General features: G+C 41.8%; 3 protein-coding genes and 1 non-coding gene across 8 annotated transcripts in view; 2 read left to right on the forward strand and 2 right to left on the reverse strand.

The window, feature by feature from the left end:
- The first annotated feature begins 1,052 nt into the window (after positions 1-1,052).
- trnay-gua lies at positions 1,053-1,141 on the forward strand. The gene is given in 2 exon segments: positions 1,053-1,089; positions 1,106-1,141. It is a non-coding gene; the product is annotated as a tRNA-Tyr (tRNA).
- A 1,182-nt stretch (positions 1,142-2,323) lies between these two features.
- hal (histidine ammonia-lyase) lies at positions 2,324-10,865 on the reverse strand. The gene is made up of 20 exons (XM_034879700.1): positions 10,573-10,865; positions 10,349-10,409; positions 10,096-10,123; positions 9,934-10,008; positions 9,773-9,845; positions 9,583-9,649; positions 9,446-9,483; positions 9,206-9,331; positions 8,923-9,062; positions 8,685-8,732; positions 8,322-8,469; positions 8,123-8,218; positions 7,651-7,709; positions 7,468-7,548; positions 7,279-7,344; positions 7,023-7,188; positions 5,458-5,592; positions 3,227-3,335; positions 3,045-3,114; positions 2,324-2,919 (listed from the first exon to the last, which is right to left on the reverse strand). The coding sequence occupies exons 1-20, from the start codon at positions 10,817-10,819 to the stop codon at positions 2,788-2,790; spliced, it is 1,965 nt and encodes a 654-aa protein (XP_034735591.1). The 5' UTR covers positions 10,820-10,865; the 3' UTR covers positions 2,324-2,787.
- Positions 10,866-11,818: 953 nt separating this feature from the next.
- LOC117949441 (ETS domain-containing protein Elk-3-like) lies at positions 11,819-20,492 on the forward strand. 3 transcript variants are annotated; one of them, XM_034879741.1, is made up of 5 exons: positions 11,819-12,202; positions 15,188-15,396; positions 15,744-16,502; positions 16,981-17,149; positions 18,573-18,695. In XM_034879741.1, exons 2-4 carry the CDS (start codon positions 15,190-15,192, stop codon positions 17,101-17,103), a joined length of 1,089 nt encoding a protein of 362 aa, XP_034735632.1. In that variant the 5' UTR covers positions 11,819-12,202; positions 15,188-15,189; the 3' UTR covers positions 17,104-17,149; positions 18,573-18,695. The 3 variants fall into 3 exon arrangements, with proteins under 3 accessions (XP_034735632.1, XP_034735633.1, XP_034735631.1); XM_034879742.1 differs by lacking the exon at positions 16,981-17,149 and adding an exon at positions 19,593-20,492 and having other exon boundaries at positions 12,117-12,202; XM_034879740.1 differs by lacking the exons at positions 11,819-12,202; positions 16,981-17,149 and adding exons at positions 13,263-13,374; positions 19,593-20,492.
- Positions 20,106-22,980, reverse strand: part of LOC117949429 (cyclin-dependent kinase 17-like) — a 30,692-nt gene continuing 27,817 nt past the window's right edge. For all 3 annotated transcript variants that reach the window (XM_034879716.1, XM_034879718.1, XM_034879717.1), the window contains 4 exons: positions 22,925-22,967; positions 22,652-22,742; positions 22,404-22,481; positions 20,106-21,718 (listed from right to left, as the gene is read on the reverse strand). In XM_034879716.1, the coding sequence (XP_034735607.1) occupies positions 21,681-21,718; positions 22,404-22,481; positions 22,652-22,742; positions 22,925-22,967 (250 nt within the window). In that variant the 3' untranslated portion in view covers positions 20,106-21,680. The remainder of the gene's footprint in view (positions 21,719-22,403; positions 22,482-22,651; positions 22,743-22,924; positions 22,968-22,980) is intronic.

The following is a 22,980-nucleotide window of genomic DNA, read 5'->3' on the forward strand; positions in this document are numbered from 1 at the left end:
AACAAGATACACAGACAAACACACAAACAAATAAGAGGCATGGGTGACCGGGATAAGATAAAAAGGGACTAAACACACACACAAATAGAAGTGAGAAGGCTAGCTGTAGCACAAACCTACAGCATGGACTTCAAGGATTCGGCAATGCTGAGCCAAGTGTCCAAAGTCTTTCCTGCGGCTCCATTTATGCGGGCCGTGGAGAGCTCCATATATATGACACCCAGAAAGGAAAGGGTCCAAGAACAATTAGACAAGTCATGAGGTTGTTTCCAACGGGTTGCAAAGATTATCTTGGCCGCTTTAAGTCCACCAAATACAGCACGTTTTTAAGTTCTAGAGCGCTGAAGGGCTGATAGATCTGTCCTCTGCCAGTGGATACCGTATGCCTTGCTCGTCTTAATTAAAGGTAAAAGAAAAAAGAGGAACACGGTAGCTTGAATGCGTTTTTTAAGTCAGAAAAGGGGAACAAGCCTTACTAAAAATGTATTTTAGACAATGCCCCCTCTGTTCCCACTGTGGAGCTGAACCATCCTACAAAATCAGTGCTGTACCAGATAAATGAAGGTAATTTATCTAATGGGATGAAAGCTAGCCAACAGGTAGGCTAGCTTTCAGTTTTAACTTAATTGACGTTAGCTTATCACAATGCGAGTCTTTCTTTTAAGACTAACGCTATTGTAAGGGTTTTTTCTTTACACTATGTCTTCCGAGTTTTGAAAACTAATTATAGAAGCACAAGAGTTTAGCGTAAGCTAGCAAAATGACATTAGCGGGTGTTGTGTCGAGAAAAAAAATGCAATACTGACTGCTGAAATAGTACTACACCTGACGTGAACGCGCAACAACAAAAAACACATTGCTCTACGCTAGAGAGCAATGTTGGCCACTGACTGAGCTACACTATGTATGCTATACTTGACCGTTAGCTTAGCTAGCTATGTCAAACAATTTAAAATTAACCCTAACAATAAGACCAAGACTATTGAACAAAATTATATTTCATCAGAGTTTCTTTCAATGTAATTGTGCAATCGACACAAAAATGTGTTGTCCCTTCGATAGCTCAGTTGGTAGAGCGGAGGACTGTAGTGGCATGGTAGCTGAAATCCTTAGGTCGCTGGTTCGAATCCGGCTCGAAGGACATCTTTTTTTTTCTTTGTTCGAACTAGTGACCATAGATCATTTTGTATGGTCGGCTCCAGTGATGGTCACCACTTGTAGCCTACTGTCAGTCCTTTTTGCTTCTGTTTTTTCTTGCCCTGCTATCATTAACGTTTCTGGGATTTGTGTTATTTAGAAAGTCAGTTGCTTCTTTTCCTGGAACGTTAGCGTTACCCGTACTGAGACTTCAAGGTTAACTGTGGAAATTGTATAGCCTAATGTAGTTTAAATGGACATTGTGCATTGTTTGTATCTGTTAATAATCTCTAACTATATTAAAAATAAAAAATTTGATCACAAAAATATATGGACATCAAATGTTCATCAAATAATATGTTAAAAGTCGTAACTAAAAAGTACTTTGTAAAGTGTGCCACTAAACCTTAGATGTTTTGAAACAATTGCTGGTTTAGCATGATGTGTAAAACATTATGTGTGGTGCTATAATGAAAAAAAAATGTTGTCAGTGTTGTAGTTCTAGTGTTACCATTAAAGAGATTCTTTTCTTCCACAGAAAGTTTTAACAATATAATTTTGTTAAGTCGGGCTAAGCACATGGGGACAAAGGCTTTATTTCTGTAAACAACAGATTTCTCCTTGTGCTACTAACTGTAATGAGTTGTTTGTGTAACCTTTGGATTTGTTGATCACTGCTGCCATTGCAGGTCTGTGACATACCATTTTATCTTCCTCAGGTTATCACAACACCTCAAGGTGGCAGAGTGACGTCTCAGCCTGGACAGGTAGGTGCTGTTTAAGTGGAATAGGAAACTTTTATCAAACTTACATCCCTAAGGTTCAGCACACAGAGAACAAAAGCAGTGTGCAAACCCAAGCAGCCATTCTTCTTTGAGGGTTTACGCTGTATTGACTTTGGCAACTGATACATGGTTTCTGGTGGAAAGTAACTAACAGCTTAATGACAGAACAATGATAGGAGATCTATCACTACTGCTATTACAACTACTACTGCTATCAGTAACTTTTTACCACTGCTAATCTTAAAAGTAATCTTAAAATACTATGATGACAAACCAGAAATAAGTGAGTGTGTCATTAAATAAGTAATCCACCACAAACATGCCCTAAATGTACAGACATATTAACAGGAAAAGCGAGCAGAAAGCACGATTTACATAATCAAACAAACCATTCAGGAGCGGAACTTTAAAAACTTGTATTGAGTTGTCTAAGATGGAAATATACAGATGACAATCATTTAAAATCTCATGTAATTATACCAGAAAAAAAACATTTAATCATAGTAATGTTTGCGCTACATCATTAAAATCATTTGATATGTGAAAATCGTACAATGGCTGAGGTAGTCGTGGCAATAAAAACTAAATTACGCACATTTTAAGGGACAACAAAAGCTTGGATAAATACAATTCTAGTGCACAGTATTGTAAGGTAGGCTGTGTGTAAGCTAAATGCAAGTTCAACAAGATATCCTTAATGATTAAAATGTCAGAATTCATTGTATGAATTTATTCTTCAAAGGTCAAAACAACATTGCAACTTTAATCAAAAATTGTGGTTCATTTTCATTCATATTCACAAAAGTTTCAATAAATGAAGATTTTCATTATAGTTATGGCAAAATAACAATAATTTGACATGTTTTCAGTCATGACGAACACGCTTCCTCGGTGATGCTGGAGGCTCCAGAGAGAAGGCAGTAGGAGAGCCGGGGCGGGACTCAGGGATGTACTCTGTCTGATACTTGTCGATATAAGGCTTGGCCACATGCCACACCTGAGTTGAAAATAAAAACATGCCACTTAAAAATTACAATTTTGCCATCCCTCTGGAAGTTATGTGTACATATACAGTTTATTTAAAAACCTTTTCAGCCAATGAAATAATTAATTGGCACTTGCCTTCTGGTCAAGTAGAAGACGGTGAACAGCTTCAATGTCCGGAGACATGAATCTGTCTTTAATCCATGGTCTGTTAATAGCAAAATAGATGAGAGTATGAGAGTCTCAAATGGAACAGTGGATAAATATTAACTATCCTGTATGTAATTTCAGTGGACCTTAGCCACATCTGTTTGACTTACTTGACAACGCTGCGCACAAGGTCATAGACCTTCTCCAATGGAGTGGTGGTACGAAGTGGGCGGAGGAACTCAATACCCTGACAGGCTGCCAACAGCTCTATAGCAAGAACTGATCACAGAAAACATCCATTAGATGTGACCAAATGCACAGGTTTTAAATGTGCAAAATAATTGTTTTTTTTTAATGTCTTATATTGGTTAGTCCTTTTTTTTGTGTTAATTGACTTTTGGTGTGTTAACATGACAAGTGTTGGCAGTCAGGTTGGAATGCTGCATACTGTACACATTAGAGTGTATTGACTGGACCAAATCTTCAGTATGACATTACAGTGAATAATGTAGGATTATACAAATCCCAAATAGCGCTTTAAAAAAGGCTTCAGCACTCATTTGGATTCAATCATAAATGTTTGAAACTATGTATTTCTTAAAGCAAGATTGTGGAGCAATTGAAAATGCTTTATTTCATCCTAAAATAGTTTTGCAATGTGTTGATACTCATATTTTTTTTAAATCATAAGGGAATCTCACATAAATTATATGTTTTATGTCCATGTGGAGCAGCCATTGGATTCAACAAAACTAACAATACTCTTCCAATACCTTAAAGATCCACTACAATATAGGTACGGACATTGTAGGTTGAAAGACATATGTTCACTTTAACTCTGGTCGGATTTGTACAAGAAATTAATAAAAAATTAAACAAAAAAAAGAAATGTTTGCGCTCCTCCTGGAGATGTTCTTGGAGTCTTTTGAAAATGGTAATCTACCCACTACCCTGAGAGGTGCCATAATTAATTTGCTACTAAAACCTGTTAAGCTGGATACTAAATGTGATTCATATTGTGCCATTTCACTTCTAAACTACAACACTAAGGTGATATCTTAAAAACTGGCTGGGAGGTTGGAGGGTCTTCTTCCGGTCTTGGTAGGTGGAGATCCCAACGGCTTTATACAGGAGCGTCAGGGAGCCTCTAGCTGTAGCTAAAGGATTGCACCCTGAAATTTCAGGTGTACAAATTTACCAAACAGAGTAGACCATGGAATAGCTCTTTATGCCAATGATGTAATATTGTTTCTTACAAAATTTGCAAAGCTCGATTCTAGCACTTCTAGATTTATTTAAAGAGTTGGAATATTCTCGGATTGTAAAATAAACAATGCTAAATCCCAAATTATGCTACTAAAGGAGGAGGAAAGGCGTCCGGGGGGGGGGGGGCTAAATGTGCCTAATATCCAGTGGTACTACTGGGCAGCTCAGCTATGTATCTCAATGTACTGTTTTTCCTTAGAAACTATCCATGCATGGGTGGAGACTGAGATGGCCTCAGTAATTCCCAAGTTACCCCTTAATCTGTATTTCTATTCAGATGATATAAAAAAACTAAGAAGATGAACATAAAAACGCTTTTCTTTTAAATACAATAAATGTCTGGTACGAAGCGCAGAAATTTCTGGGTGATACAAACTCTCTGTCAGCCTTCAGTCCAATATGGGGAAACCAGAAGTTTGCTCCTGGGAGCGCTGATCCGGGCTTCCAACTATGGGCCAACACTGGTTTGAGGAAATTTCTAGACTTTTATAAGGATAAAAGTATTATGTCATTTGAAGAACTCAATGTAAAAACAATGTTCCTAGAAAACACTTTTTTAAATACTTACAAACCATTCTTGGACTTCGTCGAACAAAATTATGTGGTTGAAATACTGGAAAATGGGGGGATTTCTGAGTAATTTAGTAATTTTCATATGGGACAGAGATATGTGTATCCTGGATTGTGACATTGTTTGATTGGGTATATGCTTCAGATATAGCCTACAAGAAGGAATCAGACCAAGGTGAAAGGTAATTTTGTCTGTATTTACTCTATATAATTTGTTTTGATTTTATTTTATATAAGGTTGTTTTTTGTCTTTTAATTTTAATCTGCTGCTGTGATGGCTGTCTGTAGTTTGGTTTCTGTTTCTAATGTTTTTCAGGGTTTGTTTACATGTATGTATGTCTTGGTTAAAATGAAACTCAATAAACTATGTAGCAGCCTGTGTAAGTAATTTTGTTATTGCTTTAAAGTTAGCCATTTGTTTTTTCAGCCAGAAAACTGCATTATTGTGTTTAGCATTTTTATGCCCATATCTATGCCTTATAATTACTGTAATAGGATTTCTTTTTTTTTTTTAATATTAATAGTAGCAATTGTCCAGTCATACCTGGATTTTGAAAAGCCTTACCTTGCTCCACGTGCTCCACGACCCTCAGGGCCTTCCTAGCAGCCCAGCCTCCCATGGACACATGGTCCTCTGTGGCAGCACTAGTGGACAAGGAGTCCACAGACGATGGATGACACAAAGCTTTATTCTCTGAAACTAGACAGAAAAGGAAATTGTAATTAATGTGCGTGCTATATTATTGAACTAAAAGGGACACACGTAAATTTAGATAATTACACTCAGCGATAGGATTATTAGGAACACCATACTAATATTGTGTTTGACCCCTTTTGCCTTCAGAATTGCCTTTCTTCATGGCATTGATTCAACAACGTTCTGAAAGCATTCTTTAGAAATGTTGTTCCATATTGATAGGATAGCATCTTGTAGTTGATGGAGATTTGTGGGATGCACATCCTGGGCACAAAGCTCTTGTTCCACCACAACCCAAAGATGCTCTATTGGGTTGAGATCTGGTGACTGTGGGGGCCATTTTAGTACAGTGAACTCATTGTTATGTTCAAAAAACCAATCTGAAATGATTTGAGCTTGGGGACATGGTGCATTATCCTGCTGGAAGTAGCCATCAGAGGATGGGTACAGGGTGGCCATTTAGGGATGGACATGGTCAGGAACAATGCTCAGGTAGGCCGTGGCATTTAAACCATGCCTAATTGGCACTAAGGGGCTTAAAGTGTGCCAAGAAAGCATCCCCCACACCATTACACCACCACCAGCAGCCTGAACAGTGGTATCAAGGCATGATGGATCCATGTTCTTATTCTGTTTACGTCAAATTCTGACTCTACCATCTGAATGTCTCAACAGAAATCAAGACTCATCAGACCAGGCAACATGTCCAACTTTGGTGAGTTCTTGCAAATTGTAGCCTCTTGTTCCTATTTGTAGTGGAGATGAGTCGTACCCGGTGGGGTCTTCTGCTGTTGTAACCCATCCACCTCAAGGTTGTGCGTGTTGTGGCTTCACAAATGCTTTGCTGCATACCTCGGTTGTAACGAGTGGTTATTTCAGTCAAAGTTGCTCTTCTATCACTTGAATCCGTCGGCCCAGTCTCCTCTGACCTCTAGCATCAACAAGGCATTTTCGCCCACAGGACTGTCGCATACTGGATGTTTTTCCTTTTGTAACCCTAGAAATGGTTGTGCGTGAAAATCCCAGTAACTGAGCAGATTTTGAAATACTCAGACCCGCCCGTCTGGCACCAACAACCATGCCACACTCAAAATTGCCAAAATCACCTTTCTTTCCCATTCTGACATTCACTTTGGAGTTCAGGAGATTGTCTTGACCAGGACCACACCCCTAAATGCATTGAAGCAACTGCCATGTGATTGGTGGATTAGATAATTGCATTAATCAGAAATTGAACAGGTGTTCCTAACAATCCTTTATGTGAGTGTATGTTTTTGCTAAAAATGTTCTACCTGAAATTCAACATTCAATATTACAACCTATTTAACTCTACCATCAAAATAGTAGTTTTACAACCATTTATACATTTTATTCAACATAAAGTTTAACATAATTCACTTTAGTGATTTCAGTATTCTTTTTTGCACACTAACCCAAGGCAGCAGCGGTGCAGTGAGCAATCATGAAGCCTGAGTTTAGTCCTCCCTCGTTGACGAGGAAGGCAGGCAGCTCACTCAGAGATGGGTTACACAACCTTTCGGTCCTCCTCTCACTGATGGAGGCCAGCTCATGGACTGCAATGGCTAAAAAGTCCAGAGCCTAGAAGAAAGAAAATGGCAATGAAAGAGAGGGGAACAAAATCTACAACAAATACCCAAAATATATTTCATGAGTCACAACTATACATACCTTAGCTGGGTATTCGCCATGGAAATTCCCACCTGAAATGGTCTCACCTCTTTCTGCAAATACCATCTTGTACGGCTGTTAAGAAAATTAAATCACCTCTGATTTCCAATAAAATGTAACATGTAACCTGTGGCACATCTAAATTTGCGTAGTTGTCATGGGAGTCATCTTTATGTCAAGATAGGATACAGGATTGTCAGTGGCGCTGTTGATTTCTGTATTGATGATGTTTTGGACAAATGTTATTGTATCATTGGTGACTCCATGAACCTGTGTATAGAAACAAAAAGGTATGCTCAGAAACAACTGAACAACAATTTAAGCACAAATTTGTGATTTTGGGAGGCATAAATAAACTTGACTGGAGGTTACCTGAGGACAGCATCGCATGGTGTAGGCATCCTGGACTCTGTCACAGAACCGATGGCTCGCTGGAAAAACATACCAACACCAGATGACACAAATTAAGGCATTATATTACCAAAAGCTTTACTTTATTAAACTGTCTAGGGAGATACACCCTCTGCAATTGAACCATTTATGATCTATTTATGGGCTGCGGGGAGCCACAGTGCAGTGCTCCAGCTCTGAAACCACCTTGATCAAGCGCAGAAATATTCCCTACAGATGTTTTTTGTTCTTTTGGTTGGGAGGAAACTCCCAAAAATATGGCAGTACTGTAACATGCTAACTTTACCAATTGTGGCCCGGTAAGATGAATTTGAACTTCTTGCTGTAAGGCAACAGTGCTGCCCAGATGTTAAGTGTATTACAATGACTTTGTGTGATTATTATATAATGTTGTGTTACTTTTCTGTTTCAGAATATGGACGTGTCCTCTGACCTGCTATCTCAGATGGATGGTGATCAGAGTCCAGCAGCGAGCGGAAGCGCAGGGCCACCTCAATCTGTCCTGGGTGGGGCCGCAGCGAATGGATGTCTGCAGACGAGACCAGAAAATGAGGAAGGATGAAACTGATACAAAACGTTTAAGGTACATTTTTCCATCTAGCTTTGTGATTTTCTTCACTGCTGCTGCTCACCACTGTCGAAGGCCTTGGTGGTTCCCTTTAGCACCTCCAGGGTCAGAGCAGCAATGATGTCTGCCTGGCGAGCAATCGCCTGGGCTCGCTCCACAGCCTCCGCCCCTAAGGAGGTGATCATCTGGGTCCCGTTGATCAGAGCAAGACCCTATACGGGAAAGAGTGAGAGGGACGCATTTTCCACTTTAAGAAGCAACTAGGAGAATGCAATATGTTGTATGATTGTAAATATAAACACTATAATTGTTCTTCTAAGATCTGTCCCTGAGGAGAAGGCACATTGTATTCCCAGTGAACCCTACACCAGTTTTCTTAATGTAGTGAAAACAACTATGAGAGAGTATGATTGGTTTTAAAGATGACCTCTTTAGGCTTTAGTGATATTGGCTTCAGTCCATGGGCCTCCAGGACCTGGCCGGGGATAAAAGGACAAAAACATGTAAAAGGTCAATGGGCATCAAAAAGCAAATATGTTTTTCCTGTTGGACCTTGCAACCTGTCACTCTTACAAGCAAAAGGCACATTTCCTGCAGCATTAAGCAAGTTATTGTTGTACAACCATGGAAAACTCATTATGACAGTTATATCTCTATGATCTTACATATTTGGCATCTGCCCAGCCGCTCTTGGGAGACCACATTTTACCCTCTCCGATCAGCCCCAGGGCCAGGTGAGAAAGGGGTGCCAGGTCTCCACTAGCACCCACTGTTCCCTTTTCTGGGACAAAGGAGAGGCAGGAAGCTGCAGGGGCCGAGTAAGTCAGAGATTAATAATTATCATAGGACAGTCCGCTTCCCCAATACTGATCACTAATGGAAGTTATCAGTAGTCAACTGAAGCTGATATCCCAGGTCAGAGAAGGTAAAGTATGGCTGATGGTTTACCGTTGAAGGCTTTGATCATCGCATGAAGGGTTTCCAGAGAAATTCCGCTGTACCCTTTGGCCAGAACATTGATCCTCAGAGCGAGCAGCATGCGAGTCCTTTCTGGACTTAGCGGGTTTCCAACACCTACACACCATAGTATAACATCCATGGGGGTGATTTCAAATACAGCTAAACCTAAACCACATCGCCAGGAACACGGACTTGTTGACATTTTAAATAGTAATTTAGCTTAACTACCTGCTGAGTGTGACCGCACCAAGTTCTCCTGCAGCTCCCTGTGGAAAAAGCACACATCAGCACATGAAACAAGCTCATTCTCCAATAGAAGATCTAACATTGACAAAAAAAAACAGATTGTAAAATAGTGTCTTTACTTGAGCTTGCTGACAGGAATGACTGTTCGTGCAAATTTGCCAAAACCTGTTGTGATTCCATAAACAACTGGAGGACCAGAGAGAGAGAGAGATACTGAGAACTCTATACATGGGATCACTGATTTCTGAAATACTATATTTTTGCAGTAACTGGCAAACATTAGCTCTTTGTTCTTAAATGTATCCTAACCTTTGTTTTCTTTGACAATGGTGTCCAAAAGCTCTCTGGCTTGCACAACTTTTCTTTCTGCGTCCTGAGTCAACTGAAAATGTTGGTTAAATGAATGAGTATCTTAAGTCAAAAATTACAGAGACCAGCCATGACAACAAACACAATTTGTTGATTATTACCTTTATCTTGTAGAGTCCCCTTCCTAAGTTGACAAGATCTGTCGATGTCAACGTGTTGCCATCCAAGGAAATGTACTGCACAGGAAGAGCCATGTAACACCAACGTAGCTTGTATAATATGTTTTAATATTTTAATAGAGAATGGATAAACTAAACACTTACCTCTCCAGGTTCCCTGTATGCTGCTGTGCTGTTTCAGTTTAACTAAGGATAAGATTCAGCAAACCACAATGTTGCCCTTCTGTTATTTATTTATTATTACTGGTTTATTGTATACTTTCAAAAGTCATTGTTACCCACAATTGAAAACAATATAATGACATAAAGAAAATTAAAAACTGATAGTATTTAATACAAACTAAAGTAGGCCACCCACTACAATTAACATATGGAACAAATGCTTGTGAAAGGATACAGGTGAGAAACTCCGGGCTCGTACGGGATGAAGTCTGGAGACATGGTGTCGCCTTCAATAGCTGTAAGTACATTCATAATTCACACTGTAACACTGTAACTACATCTTAATGTCTCATATCATCAGTACATAACTAAGCATACAAAATTACGCACAAGTAGCAAAGCTGTCTCCAATAATGTGATGCATACATTTCATATATTTTAGATGCATACGGTCATTACCGAGCTCGACAAAGTCGTTATCCTCCAGTACATCCTCGACGGTGTCATCCGCGTCCAACAAACCCAAACCCTGGCACCTGCGCACAACAAAACGAGTGTCCTTTACAGCCGTGATGCCACCGTTGTCTGGTTTGTTCTTCACGTAACGTTTAAGAGCCTCTTGGCCAAGCCACCGGATGGTGTTGGTGGTATCCCGGCAGGGCACTGCCAGCCACTCATCTCGGATGTGGACAGTAAAACAAGGCATTGTGCTTCAGCTGGACTCGGTTTCAGTGTGCGCTGCTCGGCGCTCGCGGAGGGACCCCCTTCAGCCACATAAAGTTCAGCCGCCAATCAGACGCACGGCTCGGGAGCCGCGCCTCGCCAGTGTCACACCTCTGGGGACCATTGACCTCCACAGGCCGGTCGCAGAGATGTTTTCACCTTGGGTTGGACACACTGACCCACGACCCACATGCGTTTACGTCGTTTAATCGCAGAAATGCACCGAAAGAAATGGACGCGTTCAAGTTTTTGAAGGAGCCAAACTTGTTGAGTTTTTATACTAGTTGACAGATTGACAGTTGCCTATTTTCAGTGTAACAACCAAACTAATTATTGTGTTACTAACAACAACAAAATCAAGTGAACTTCATTCTCAAAATGGCTCAGGCTAATACAAATGTAATGACACATTGAACGGAAAAGAAACATGAGAGATGCTCTCTCTAAAGTACGTATAAGTAAGTACAAAAGTAGGCTATGTAAGTACATTTACTCAAGTACTGTACAATGTACAATTTTAAGTACTTGTACTTGTGTATTTCCCTGTTATGCTACTTCTTCTTACCTCACTACATTCATTTGACAGCTTTAGTTAGGGTTGTTAGGGTCCTACTATTTACTTTGCAGTTATATTATTAACACACTCATAAATCAACGCATTCATAATCATATTAGGTTAGGTTCCCAGCTCCGTAATTACAAATATACCCCCACGTACCAGCTACATCAAAGCGATAAAGTGATATAGATATAGTTCAGCAGAGGCCTAAATCTGAAACGACAATTCTGCATAATGAGTACTTTAGCTTTAATTATTATTTGAAGCAAGTACAATTTTGAATGCATGATTTGTTGGAGTGTTTTTACAATGTAGTATTGCTCCTTTTACTTAAGTAAAATGATAGGTAAAAAATGATAAACGAAATGGGACACGACATAAAATCACATCAGTTTGGCCTGTGAATTAAAGTATTGGAAGTAACGAGGCGCTCTTGAAAGCATCACAGCAGCCTGCGGACAGATGATGTCAGTTAATGGGCTGTAGGGGTTTCTGCATCACCACCATGTGTGCCTACAACGAGTAGGGCTACTGCTGGCCGTCAGCGGGCAGGCAGAGGAGAAGAGGAGGGGAGGAAAAGTGTGTTTACACAGACGGCAAACTGCCTGGGGAATCATCGGGGAGAGGAAGTCAGCCGGCTCTGTGTCTGCCTGCTCCAACTTCCTGCTCAGAAAAAGAAAAAGCCCTGGATCCTATTTCAGTCCAGCACAACTGTGTAGACCAGAAGTAAGCATGGAAAAACAAGGAATCACACCAGCTTCACCATAAAGTTTCGCGGAGGGAAAACTCCAAAGCCAGAGATCGCAGGTAACGTGAAACTACACGGACATCTTTCTAGGATCCGCGCTTTGTTGGCTTGTACGTTAGAGAGTGACTAATGCTTTATTACCAGTAATAGCGACTGTATTCCCACTGCACATGTATCTTTTCTGTAAAGTGTTAGTCTTGTGTTAACCAATTCAGATCGAGTGTATTTTTTTTTTAAAGTTTTAAGCAAGAACAGTACAGGGTTAGATGCGGACACAATTGAGCCGTCTTCCGGTCCGAGCAACATCTTGAAAACGAGTCAGTGGGGCAGAACCGTAATCCTGTGCGTAACAGTTAACGTTAGGGTGAGTTACCGCAACTTTCAAGTGCTACTGTAGCCTCCCCAGACAGAGGCAAACAAAAGACGTGCCGTGCATAAACAGTCATATGGCCGCGTTTTAGAGATGATTCTGTTACGGGCCCCTGTTGAATTTTCCACCGTCTGCTAACAGGAAGAGAGCAGATTTAGTCATGGCTAAGTAATGTCTGCACACACCATCTAATCTCATTAGCAGTTTCCGTTCAGCCAACACTGGATGGCTTTGTGCGGACAGCGAGACTTCTCAGTCCGAGCATCCGCAGCAGGGCTCCTGACTGCGGACCAAATCCACCTCAATGTTCCTGGCATATTCCTAGAAAGAAATATGTACCATGTCTGAGGTTTTCACATTGACTGTAGTCTATAACATTTATCTCTAAGTGGTAGGCACTCTGATATTTAAAAAAAAACTGTATCAGTAGGAAGGTTATTATCACTTAATTGTACTTTATTTCAAATCTACTGATTTATGTAGGAGGTATGTCTGACCTAAAGTAGTAATTTAAGTCCCTCGTGCTATTTGCAGCATTTTGCAAAGGTGACTGTTTATGTCACACCGTTCTAATTGTAGACCTGTATGCTCAGCGGCCCTGTGTTGCCAAGGTTTAGTTTGGCTTCAAAGAATGTGTTGAAAAGACAAACCACGTTTAAAAGCCAAACTGAAGTCTGGATTCAGATTGGTTTGAGGGTGGAGCGGTGGAAAGGGGACAATGATGTGATCTTTTGACCCTTTCCCTTTGGGATTTCAGTGGGAAGTGTGGCAGGACTGGGAAAATGCTCCCCTGCTGTGGGATCCCCACTCCTCAACATTTGTCCTTGGAAGTAGAATAGGAGGAAGTCCTGACTTTGACAGGTTTGTATTTTCACATGACAGATAGAAAACTCAGGGGATAGCTTGTGTCGGAAATGAGTTCAGCCCCCCCTCTCTCCTCTCTGGTAAGAGATATGAGGTGGTTGCAAGGCCAGTCTGTTATCATTGTTTGTCATAGTGTTTGAGCATCAGTCACGAATCGCTCCTCGCATCCACCGATAAGACGGCAAAGAGTACAAGATGAGGTCCATCAGTAAGTAGGGGTGTGTGTAGTAGTCTCTCAATTCCAGGTTCAGAAATAATACCTGAGCAACACCAAAACATCTCTTTTTGATACATTTTTTATTTAACCATAAAAGAAGCCAAACTTATCACACAAGCAGCTGAAGAAGAACTCTGGATAAAAAAAACGGAGTCTAAAATTGGCAAAACTCTGATTTAAAACCGCTAATATCTAATTAAGTAAAGACTACATATCATCTATGAATCTGAACAGGAATTAATGCCAACTTTTGGTATTTGACAGTTTTGTGCTACATTACAGTTGGTACCAAAAAAAGTATTTAGTTTTAGACCTATCTGTGCATGTCTGGTGTAGGGCTGCAACTAAAGATTATTTTCAGCATCCATTTATATTCTCTATCTCTAAAATATTTTAATTTAATTAAATTTTAATCTGTTTATTGATCCCCATAGGGGAAATTACAATTTACACTCTGTGTCCACACTTTGTTAGTAATCACACATAGTCCTGAACTACACACACACACATGCTCAGTACCTATACATGCACTAATGGAGAGATGTCAGAGTGAGTGGGCTGCCAGCTGAACCAGCGCCCTGAGTGGTTGGGGGGGTACAGTGCCTTGCTCAACAGCACCTGGCAGTGCCCAGGAGGTGAAGTGGCATCTCTCCAGCCACCAATCCACACTCCCTACTTTTTGGTCCACACGGGGACTTGAACCAGTGTTATAGTTCCTCAGATTCCAAGGCGATGTCTTCAAATAGTTTGTTTTGTCTGATAAAAAATCACAAACTCAAACATGTTCAATTTAAAATGATACCAAACTGAGAAATCAGCGAAATCTCACATGTGAGATGCTGGAAAACAGCATCTCAAGAACCCCGCCTCCCCACTATTAATATGTGAGCTCCTAGCAGGCAGACAGGAGCTTCGAGGCTGCACATTCCTCTATTAAAGGAATAACCCACCCTGGGCCAGTCATACTTCCTGTGGAGAGAGGGCCAGGTTGAACCGCAGCATATTTCTGGCTTGAGCTGTTGTTCCTCCTCGTATTTTTTTTCTCTTCTGCTGCTGCTACATTACACTTCGCTCTTTAAAACACACTGTTCTATTCATCACCGGTCTACTTGTCCTTACACCACGCTACAGGCCGTTCCCTCTTCAAACCATAACCTAATTTAGTCTGTATGCAGAAAAGCACACTGGCAATCAGGGGAAAAAACACTAATTAAGATGATACCTCAGCTCTTCTTGTTCCAAATAGTCTTTCTAAACACACACAGTATGTCTTATCCATAATTATTTTACACAAGTCTAGACTATAGAAGGTAACAACCACAGTAGCGTGAAGAGGTACCAGGTTTGTTTTCCCCGGAGGTTTGAATTTTGTGCTTATTCTGTCATTGTAGCATCTGGCGGGTAGTGTATGTGTAGGTACTTTTGATGATATTTCTGTCAGCTGTCATCTCTGGGTGACATGTTCCAATTTTATTATTAAAATACCACAGGAGGACGACATTAGACATTTAAAAAATAACCAATAAGGGCTTTGTTATTGAGTGCTCCGCTCTATCCGAGTCAAATGTTTCCACTGGTCATGTCTTGCTGTAGGTATGGACAGCGCCATCACCCTGTGGCAGTTCCTGCTGCAGCTGCTGCTGGACCAAAGTCACAAGCACCTGATATGTTGGACGTCCACGGACGGAGAGTTCAAGCTCCTGAAGTCAGAGGAAGTGGCCAAGTTGTGGGGGCTACGCAAGAACAAGACCAACATGAACTACGACAAGCTGAGCAGAGCCCTGCGCTATTACTATGACAAGGTGAATTAAACTGGATACGGTAAATGTGCAAGAGCTTCCTCTGTGTCAAAGTCCAACTAGTCATCTCATTGCAGCTTTTGTAACTGATAGAACCTGAAGGCATTTGTTGTTCTTCTCTTAAAACCACAATCTCCCCTGATAGACACTTCCACTTCCTCTTTCTCAGCAAACGCACAGTAGAAATTTGGTCGTTATGTAGCCCTCTAACAAAAAGTTGTTTCAGAATGTCTTCGTCGGACTGAAATGCTGTCATGATCCCTGTGATTATCAACATTAGTTCTGTTTTTTTATTTTTTTAGATTAATATGAGTTGGTTGTACATAAATGCTGGTTTGTCTTTTTTACAGAACATCATTAAGAAGGTGATTGGCCAGAAGTTTGTCTACAAGTTTGTGTCCTTCCCTGAGATCCTGAAGATGGACCCTCAGGCGGTGGAGATGGGCCTGGCTTCTGGAAGGTTTCCTCTCCAGGATGGAGAGGCCTCTGAGCTGGAGGTAGAGGAGGAGGAAGAAGAGGAAGGGGAGGAGGAGGTCCAGAGGATGTCCCTGGCAGCGCAGCAATGTCGGAATGACTACCTCCGCTCGGGTCTCTACTCCTCCTTCAGCATCAGCTCCCTGCAGAACCAGCCTGAGCTGCTCCGTGCCCTGCGGGAGCGCCACGAGGAGCCGCGCTCCGTTATCCGCTTTGGCACCAACGACAATGAAAGGAGCTCCCCTCCCTCTGCCAAGCCCGAGTCCTACGTCTCCCCCAAGCCACCCAAACTCCGCTCCCCGTCCTCTCCCCACACCCAACCCGGCCGAGTCTGGAGCCCCAAAGCCAAGGAGGAAGAGGAGGACTCTGACCTGAGTGCTCAGCCCCTTAACCTTTCTTCTGGGCACAGGGAGCGAGCCCTACAGCCTCCTGAGAAGAGGAGCAGTGGTAGAAGTAACTCCACTATTAGTAGTAGTAACCAAGGAGATGGACTCCCACCAAAAAGCAAAAAACCCAAAGCTCTGGAGATCTCATCCCCGTCCCTGCTGTTTGCAGGGAGCGACATCGGCTCCATCGCTCTCAACAGTCCAGCACTTCCGTCTGGCTCCCTCACTCCAGCCTTCTTCACTGCACAGGTGAGATGATTTATCTGAGTGATAGAGAACTACAACTCTGGTCAGATAACATTGTGGGTGTGGGTGTGTTTGTCTGTGTGCGTGAGCAAATGGGTCTCCTCCCTCTGACACAAGCCTGGTGGTTTGGAGACTCTAAAGGATTGGCTGCTTTGGGAGAATGTTGACCCATCCAATGTATGCCGGAATAGGCAAATACGATAACTTGCCGTTGTCGGTTCTGCACACACCTGATACTCCTCTAAAACTTGCTTCACCTCTATCTAGTCCAGACCTGTTTACACACCCAATCCTGCAATTTGACACATGTTTACAAGCTCTCTTATTTCTGCGCTCAATAATTTAAGGTAGACTAGAGATCCTGTCACCCAGTGCCAGCCACAGCTGAAGGACAGTGAGCCCAATAATAATCAAAAAGACAGAGAGTAGTTCTGTGATATCTGTTTCTGTCCCCTCTGTGTGGTGGCTTGGCCGGCCACAGGGAGATGATGGAATCTATCCAGAGTATGAGGTCAGTGTCCCCAAAGCGGTCAGAGAGCAGCAAAGAGACACCTGGCACAGCCTGGCATGTGTTGGTGGAAAGACTACTGCTATATTTATTTAATTAGTCACTTGAGCCAACATTTCCTTAAGAAACAGACCGAGAAAAGGTATGAAATACATAAATCCATGTCAGAAAGGAATTTTCCAGTTTTGAACAGATGCAAATTTAGACTAATTTAGTGAGTAATTTTCTGTGTTTGGTTTTCGATTAAACCTTTCTGATCATTTCGATAAACAGCTTTGTAGGGAAAAAGCCAAAATTACTGCCAGAATGTTTATTTGCTGCAAATAACAGGCCTTATAGAAGTCTGTCTATTCTCAAATCAAAGTTTGAGAAAACAAAGCGGTTGTGGGTGCCTGGTAGCTCACCTGGTAGAGCGGGCGCCCACATACAGGCTCAGTCCTCAACGCCGCGGCTCAGGGCCAACCTGTGGCCATTTGCTGCATGTCTTCCCCCTGTCTCCCCCCTTTCCTGCTTACAGCTGTCCTGTACTGTCCTAAAGGATAAAATGTCCATAAAATGTCCAAAAAAGTATCTTAGAAAAAAACAAAAAAAGTACCAGTCCAAAGTTTGGACACGCTTTCCTATTTAAGTGAATGCTGAAACATGTCCAAACTATTGACTGGTACTGTACATTTGCTCAGGTAAAGTGTGGAACATTCAGTAGTTGCTTGGTAACCTCTTGTTCTTGTCCAGTCTTAAAAGCCTGACTTCTGGATTCAGATTTTACAATACAATTATTAATGTGTTTTGCCACAAATTTAGAGCTAAATTAATCCAGCTGTGACATTTTGGTTTGTTTTGGTCTTCGCCATGCTCTGCTTCACGCATCAACTGCTATTTAATAATCAATGTGTTTACATTGGAGATGTTAAAAGAACAAAATGACTCTGCCACATCAGCTTCTTATGCACACTTTGAGAAAGTTATTAATAATACACTAACAATGTCTGTTTATGAGGGTGCAGAAAGTGAGATCAGAGGAAAACAAGCAATTTACAGGAATCTTCTGCAAGTCCAACCTATGAAAGGGGGGAAGAGGCCCTAAGTGATGCCATATGCTCCAATAATTCCATTAATAATGGGAGCAGGGCTGGGTCTCGCTGCAACACTGGCGCACTTCTCTGAGGTGACACAGGGGAAAGTAGGGGGAGGGGCAGAGAAGACCAGGGGAGAGAGGCAGAAATTGATTTCATATGTTTTCTCTCTAGTTGGTGTTCCAAGTGTTTAAGGATTCCCCCCCCCCCCCCCCAATAAACAACAACCCCCACCGTCCACCTCCTCCTCCCCTGCCCACGTCACCCCTGTATTCTGGGGAGAAACCACAGACTTCCTTCCTGCTCCGTCAGTTTGTTTTTCCAAACGCCAATACACGTCCATTTACCATTGCAGCATGTTTCGCATTACCAAAGCCCTCAGAGCAATGCTCTCCAACCAGTTGGTCTCTGTGTTTTTATTTAAAAGAAATGTCTTCACTGGTTTCTCTTATTTACACAAAGTCTCCCTCCCTCTGTGTTTCCCCCTCGCAGACTCCCTCTGGTTTGCTGCTGGCTCACAGTCCGCTGTTGTCAGGCATCCACTTCTGGAGCAGTTTGAGCCCCGTTGCTCCGCTCAGCCCCGCCCGGCTGCAGGGCCACAGCTCCCTCTTCCAGGTGTGAAACACACACACACACACACACACACACACACACACACACACACACACACACAACAAAAATAGCAGGAAAAGAGAACAGGAGGTGTGCTCAGACAGTTATTGTTTACTGGTAGTAGGTAATTTCAAAGCAGGAGGAAGTTGTGAGGCTGTGCAGGTAAAGTTAGATCTGCAGAAAAATCCCAGTCCTTCCGAGCAGTAAAAATGCCATGACATTAAGGACTTTCCAAATATTTGCCACAGGTAATAAAATTATTGGCTCCTGTTTTAAAAACCTAAACACATATGGAATAATTTGTTTCTTATACTCATCATGTATATTAAAATTGCTCCTCTATGTCCTTAAAATGAATCTGTGTAAAGCAAGTGCAACTCTTGATCTTCTTGATTTCGCATTTTTCATGCAGATATTTACTTGACAGAAAGCATATATTACACCTAAAACAAGATGTTTTTAAAAGAAACTAGTTGAGACTTAGGCAGGTCTAGCAGAGGTGTCCTGTTTCAGCGCTTGTGAGAGGGAGAGGAAATCCTGAGAATACTTCCTGTTTGAGCCCAAGGGAGCCAGTCTGAACAGGGTGGACTGGTTTGAGAGCTGCTCCTCATTTGTGTAATACACACACACACACACACACACACACACACACACACACACACACAGAGCAAGGCAGCTTTATTTGTATAGCACAACCAAATTCTTTGTGCACAAATAATGTTGACTTCTCCTTCTGTGGTGGAGGTACAGGGGACAGAGAAGAAAAGGAAGAGGCACAATGAATAAAAAAAACAGGAAACCACAGCAGTGACAATGCTGCAGTTCCTCACCGGAAAGCAGCTTTCATAGAGCGTCCGTCCCCTCCTCGCTAACTCTCAGCCCCTTTCTCTTCCTCCACAGTTCCCCAGCCTAATCAACGGACACATGCCTGTCCCCCTGCCAAACCTGGAAGGAACACCCTCCTCCCTGCTCCTGTCCCCCACCACTCACAAATCCTGATCCAGGGTCTGTGAAAACCTCCAAACTTCATCCATCTCTTATTAAGGTCATTATCATCATCATCAGCAGCAGCAGCAGCAGCAGCAGCAATCTCTTGTCCGTCTTGGTAAATTTTGCTTCAGATAAGTCCCACGAGACAGTATGTGACCTCACTTTTTTGCACTTGAGTTGCTTCCGATTCCAGTGGTTAAAAGCACTTGGTAAAAGCCATACGCCACGATGTCTGTGAGACGTCTGGCTTTTTGGGATAAAGTACAGCACATTTTGACATGACCCTGTCCGTGATGGACAGTAGTGACGTGTAGCTAGCTGCAAAAGGCTAGCCGCTCATTCTGCGCAGAGAGCTTGATTGTTATAATCTTGTAAAAAAAAAAAAAAAAAAAAAAAAATACATTTACCTTTTCTCCTTAGTGTTCACAATGTGAAACTGTTTCACTTGTGTGGTATTTTATGCACTATGCTTCTCAGATAGTACCGGCTGTGCCTTGATGTCCTATTTTTCTTTTCCAAAATCTTTAAATGAAGACGAGATTTCAAATCAATGAAAAACCTTTAACACTTGTAATGTTCTTTTTTTTTTATACTGGACTTGGTATACAGTTTGTATTCTGTATAATTTTGTATTGTGAAGAATCTCTTGTTATTTTCAATAAACAAAGCATTGAATGCTTCAACACAATGCCTTACATTTTACATTAGCCAAAACAAAATGAAGTGTCCATACAGGAGGGAAAAAACAATCAGTTCACATAATTCATGTTTATTCAACTTTAGATTTAAGTTTCTTTACTCTGAAAAAAAGCTCAAATATGGCAGGGCATATGCAACGAAATCCCACACCAATATCAATTTTCAACAAATAAAGTTAAAGAATATCATACAAAACACATCTTGTAACACTGTTAATAGACTGTGACTCAGTATTGTATTCACTAGGGGCAGGACTAGAGCTAGTGCTACCTGAATTAGGAGGTTAGCGGCTGTGTGCTTCCTCATACAACAGAGCAGGCATGCAACACAATGATGGAGGCAATCCAGAAAACAAAGGATCCATTTTTACAGTTGATGGAGATGGGAATGGCAGAGGAGAGCACATCTGTAATGCACAAAGGCAGCAGAGTCCAACACTGAGGATTTACTATGCATCTCCTATTTCTTAGTAACTAGAGGAGATCGTGTCAGACCGAGGTGGAAAAGGATGAGAAGGTTGTTCACCGTAGTTACATATTAAAGTTTTTTTGGAAGAATTTAGGAGACGTAACTAATTCCGGCAATGCCCTCGTTATTCATTCTACGTTGCCTTTTTCCTCCTGCATTTGTCTGTTGGTCACAACTGAGACCGCAGCATCCTGGAATGATATGCCAGCATCTGACAAGAATGTGATCTTTTTTTGCACAGAGCTTGGCAGCACTGCCCTCACATTAGCCTCCAGTTAGGATACAATTATCAGTTATATCAAAGCTGGCCTCAAAAGCCTTCAGAGTAAACGTCACAAATGATGGGTGCAGCTAAAACAGCGCTGTGGAAACAGAGACAGAAAATCTGACCTTTATGAGTTGCTACAGAAAAACCTCTTTGCTTGTCTGTGTCGTACACACACACTGAGGAGCATTGGGGTGGAGTTCTTTTATGTATGAAAATGACAAAAAAAAATCAGTTTAAATACCAACACTTCAAAAAATTAAATCTATACACATTGCATGTCCTCAATAAAGTGACCGAGCCAGTTAGAATTCTAGACAGTAGTTGGATTTAGCAGCAAATTTTCTTTTCAATAAATATAGATGTACAGTATATAAATGTCTCTTTTGGGCCAGGTTCAGGCCAGACCTGGAAAGGGGGTCGGTCGCACTGTGGACAAGTTTCCCAAGTAGCTTCGGGGGAGTGATGATGCTCCACGCCAAACAGCCATCTCGTGTTACTGACCCGTCGGTGAGACTACAGCGAGGAGATCCTTCCCAAATGAATAAAAATACAGTCCAGAGAATCTAAAACAGCATGCTTTGTCTTCTGCTCTTTCCGTTGCCTGAGTGGAGAACAAAGAAAAACCTAATTATTTTGGTTTTACGTATATTTACAGGGATGTCAAAGTCCCCCGTCCCCCTTCTCCCCCCCCCGGAGATAACATCAAAATATGGGGTTAATCTAGCTGTGAGAACAACATCTTCCATAATGCTTTGTTGGTTGTAGACAAGGTACTTTTTGTCATGGATTCAAGGAGTTATGTTTTGGGCTACAGTCTGAGCCTCATTTTCTTTTAGCACATGGATGTACAGACAACCATCACTGGATAACTTTGATACTGATGCCATTTTAAAAATGTGACTCCCAGGCAAATTCTGCAGATGAAGGAGCATCTTTTTTTCTGTTATGTCGAAGCAGATTTAAAGATGGTATGATATTGTCTGTGTGTTACATGTCTGTGTGTCAACTGAGCTCATTTTCAGAAGGAAAATAAAACACACATTTGTGACAATATGGTTGAAGAACCGTAACAGTCTCCGTGAGCTGTGTCAGATCCACTGCCAACTACAATAACTAACTTCCTGTTTTCTTTTGCTGTCCCTTTCACCTCATGCAATATCTTTGCCTCAAGTCTCCCCTTCAATTCTCCCGGACCCCCTGGGGAGGCGCACCTCATGGTTTGGAAACCTCTGATTCCCAGTAAAAATACAAGCAATCAAAGCATTCATACGTGCATCATTCCTCACCTGACTCAGGGTATGATGAGTTCCGGTAGCCGGGATCTCTTTGCAACTGGACCTCCTTCAATGTGAATATGGATATGCCTGCCAGACATAAAGAGTCAGCAGTGCAACAGAAATCATATCTTGCTAGGAGAAAAGTGTCTTTGTTATGAGGCTGTAACTGAGCCTCACTGTACACTGCAATATCCTTCAACTTGTACCTAGCGGTGCATGCCAAGTCTGCATTACTGCGTTGCCATTTCATTACTCACTCTCTGGCAGTGTGTGCACACGTGGCCCTAGGCTCCTGAAGTACGGCTGTCTCATTGCTTCATCAGCAGAGATCCTCTTTTTTGACTCATACTGAAATTCGGGGCAGTAAAAGAAACATGCAGTCATTAAAGAACAACAAAAAAATGGGAGTCAGCAATGTGCGATTGCGGCTTGATGCACTTCTCATCAGATACAGTCCTAACATAGCTGCAAAATATGTCAACGCTGCTTTTAACATCCCAGTTAAGCCTGGCAGATCGAGTGATACTCACTTTTAGGAATGACATCAGCAGTTCGATGCCATCAGTGTCCAACCTGGGGGGGGGGG

Source organism: Etheostoma cragini, chromosome 8, assembly GCF_013103735.1.
Source record: "Etheostoma cragini isolate CJK2018 chromosome 8, CSU_Ecrag_1.0, whole genome shotgun sequence".
NCBI lineage: Eukaryota > Metazoa > Chordata > Actinopteri > Perciformes > Percidae > Etheostoma > Etheostoma cragini.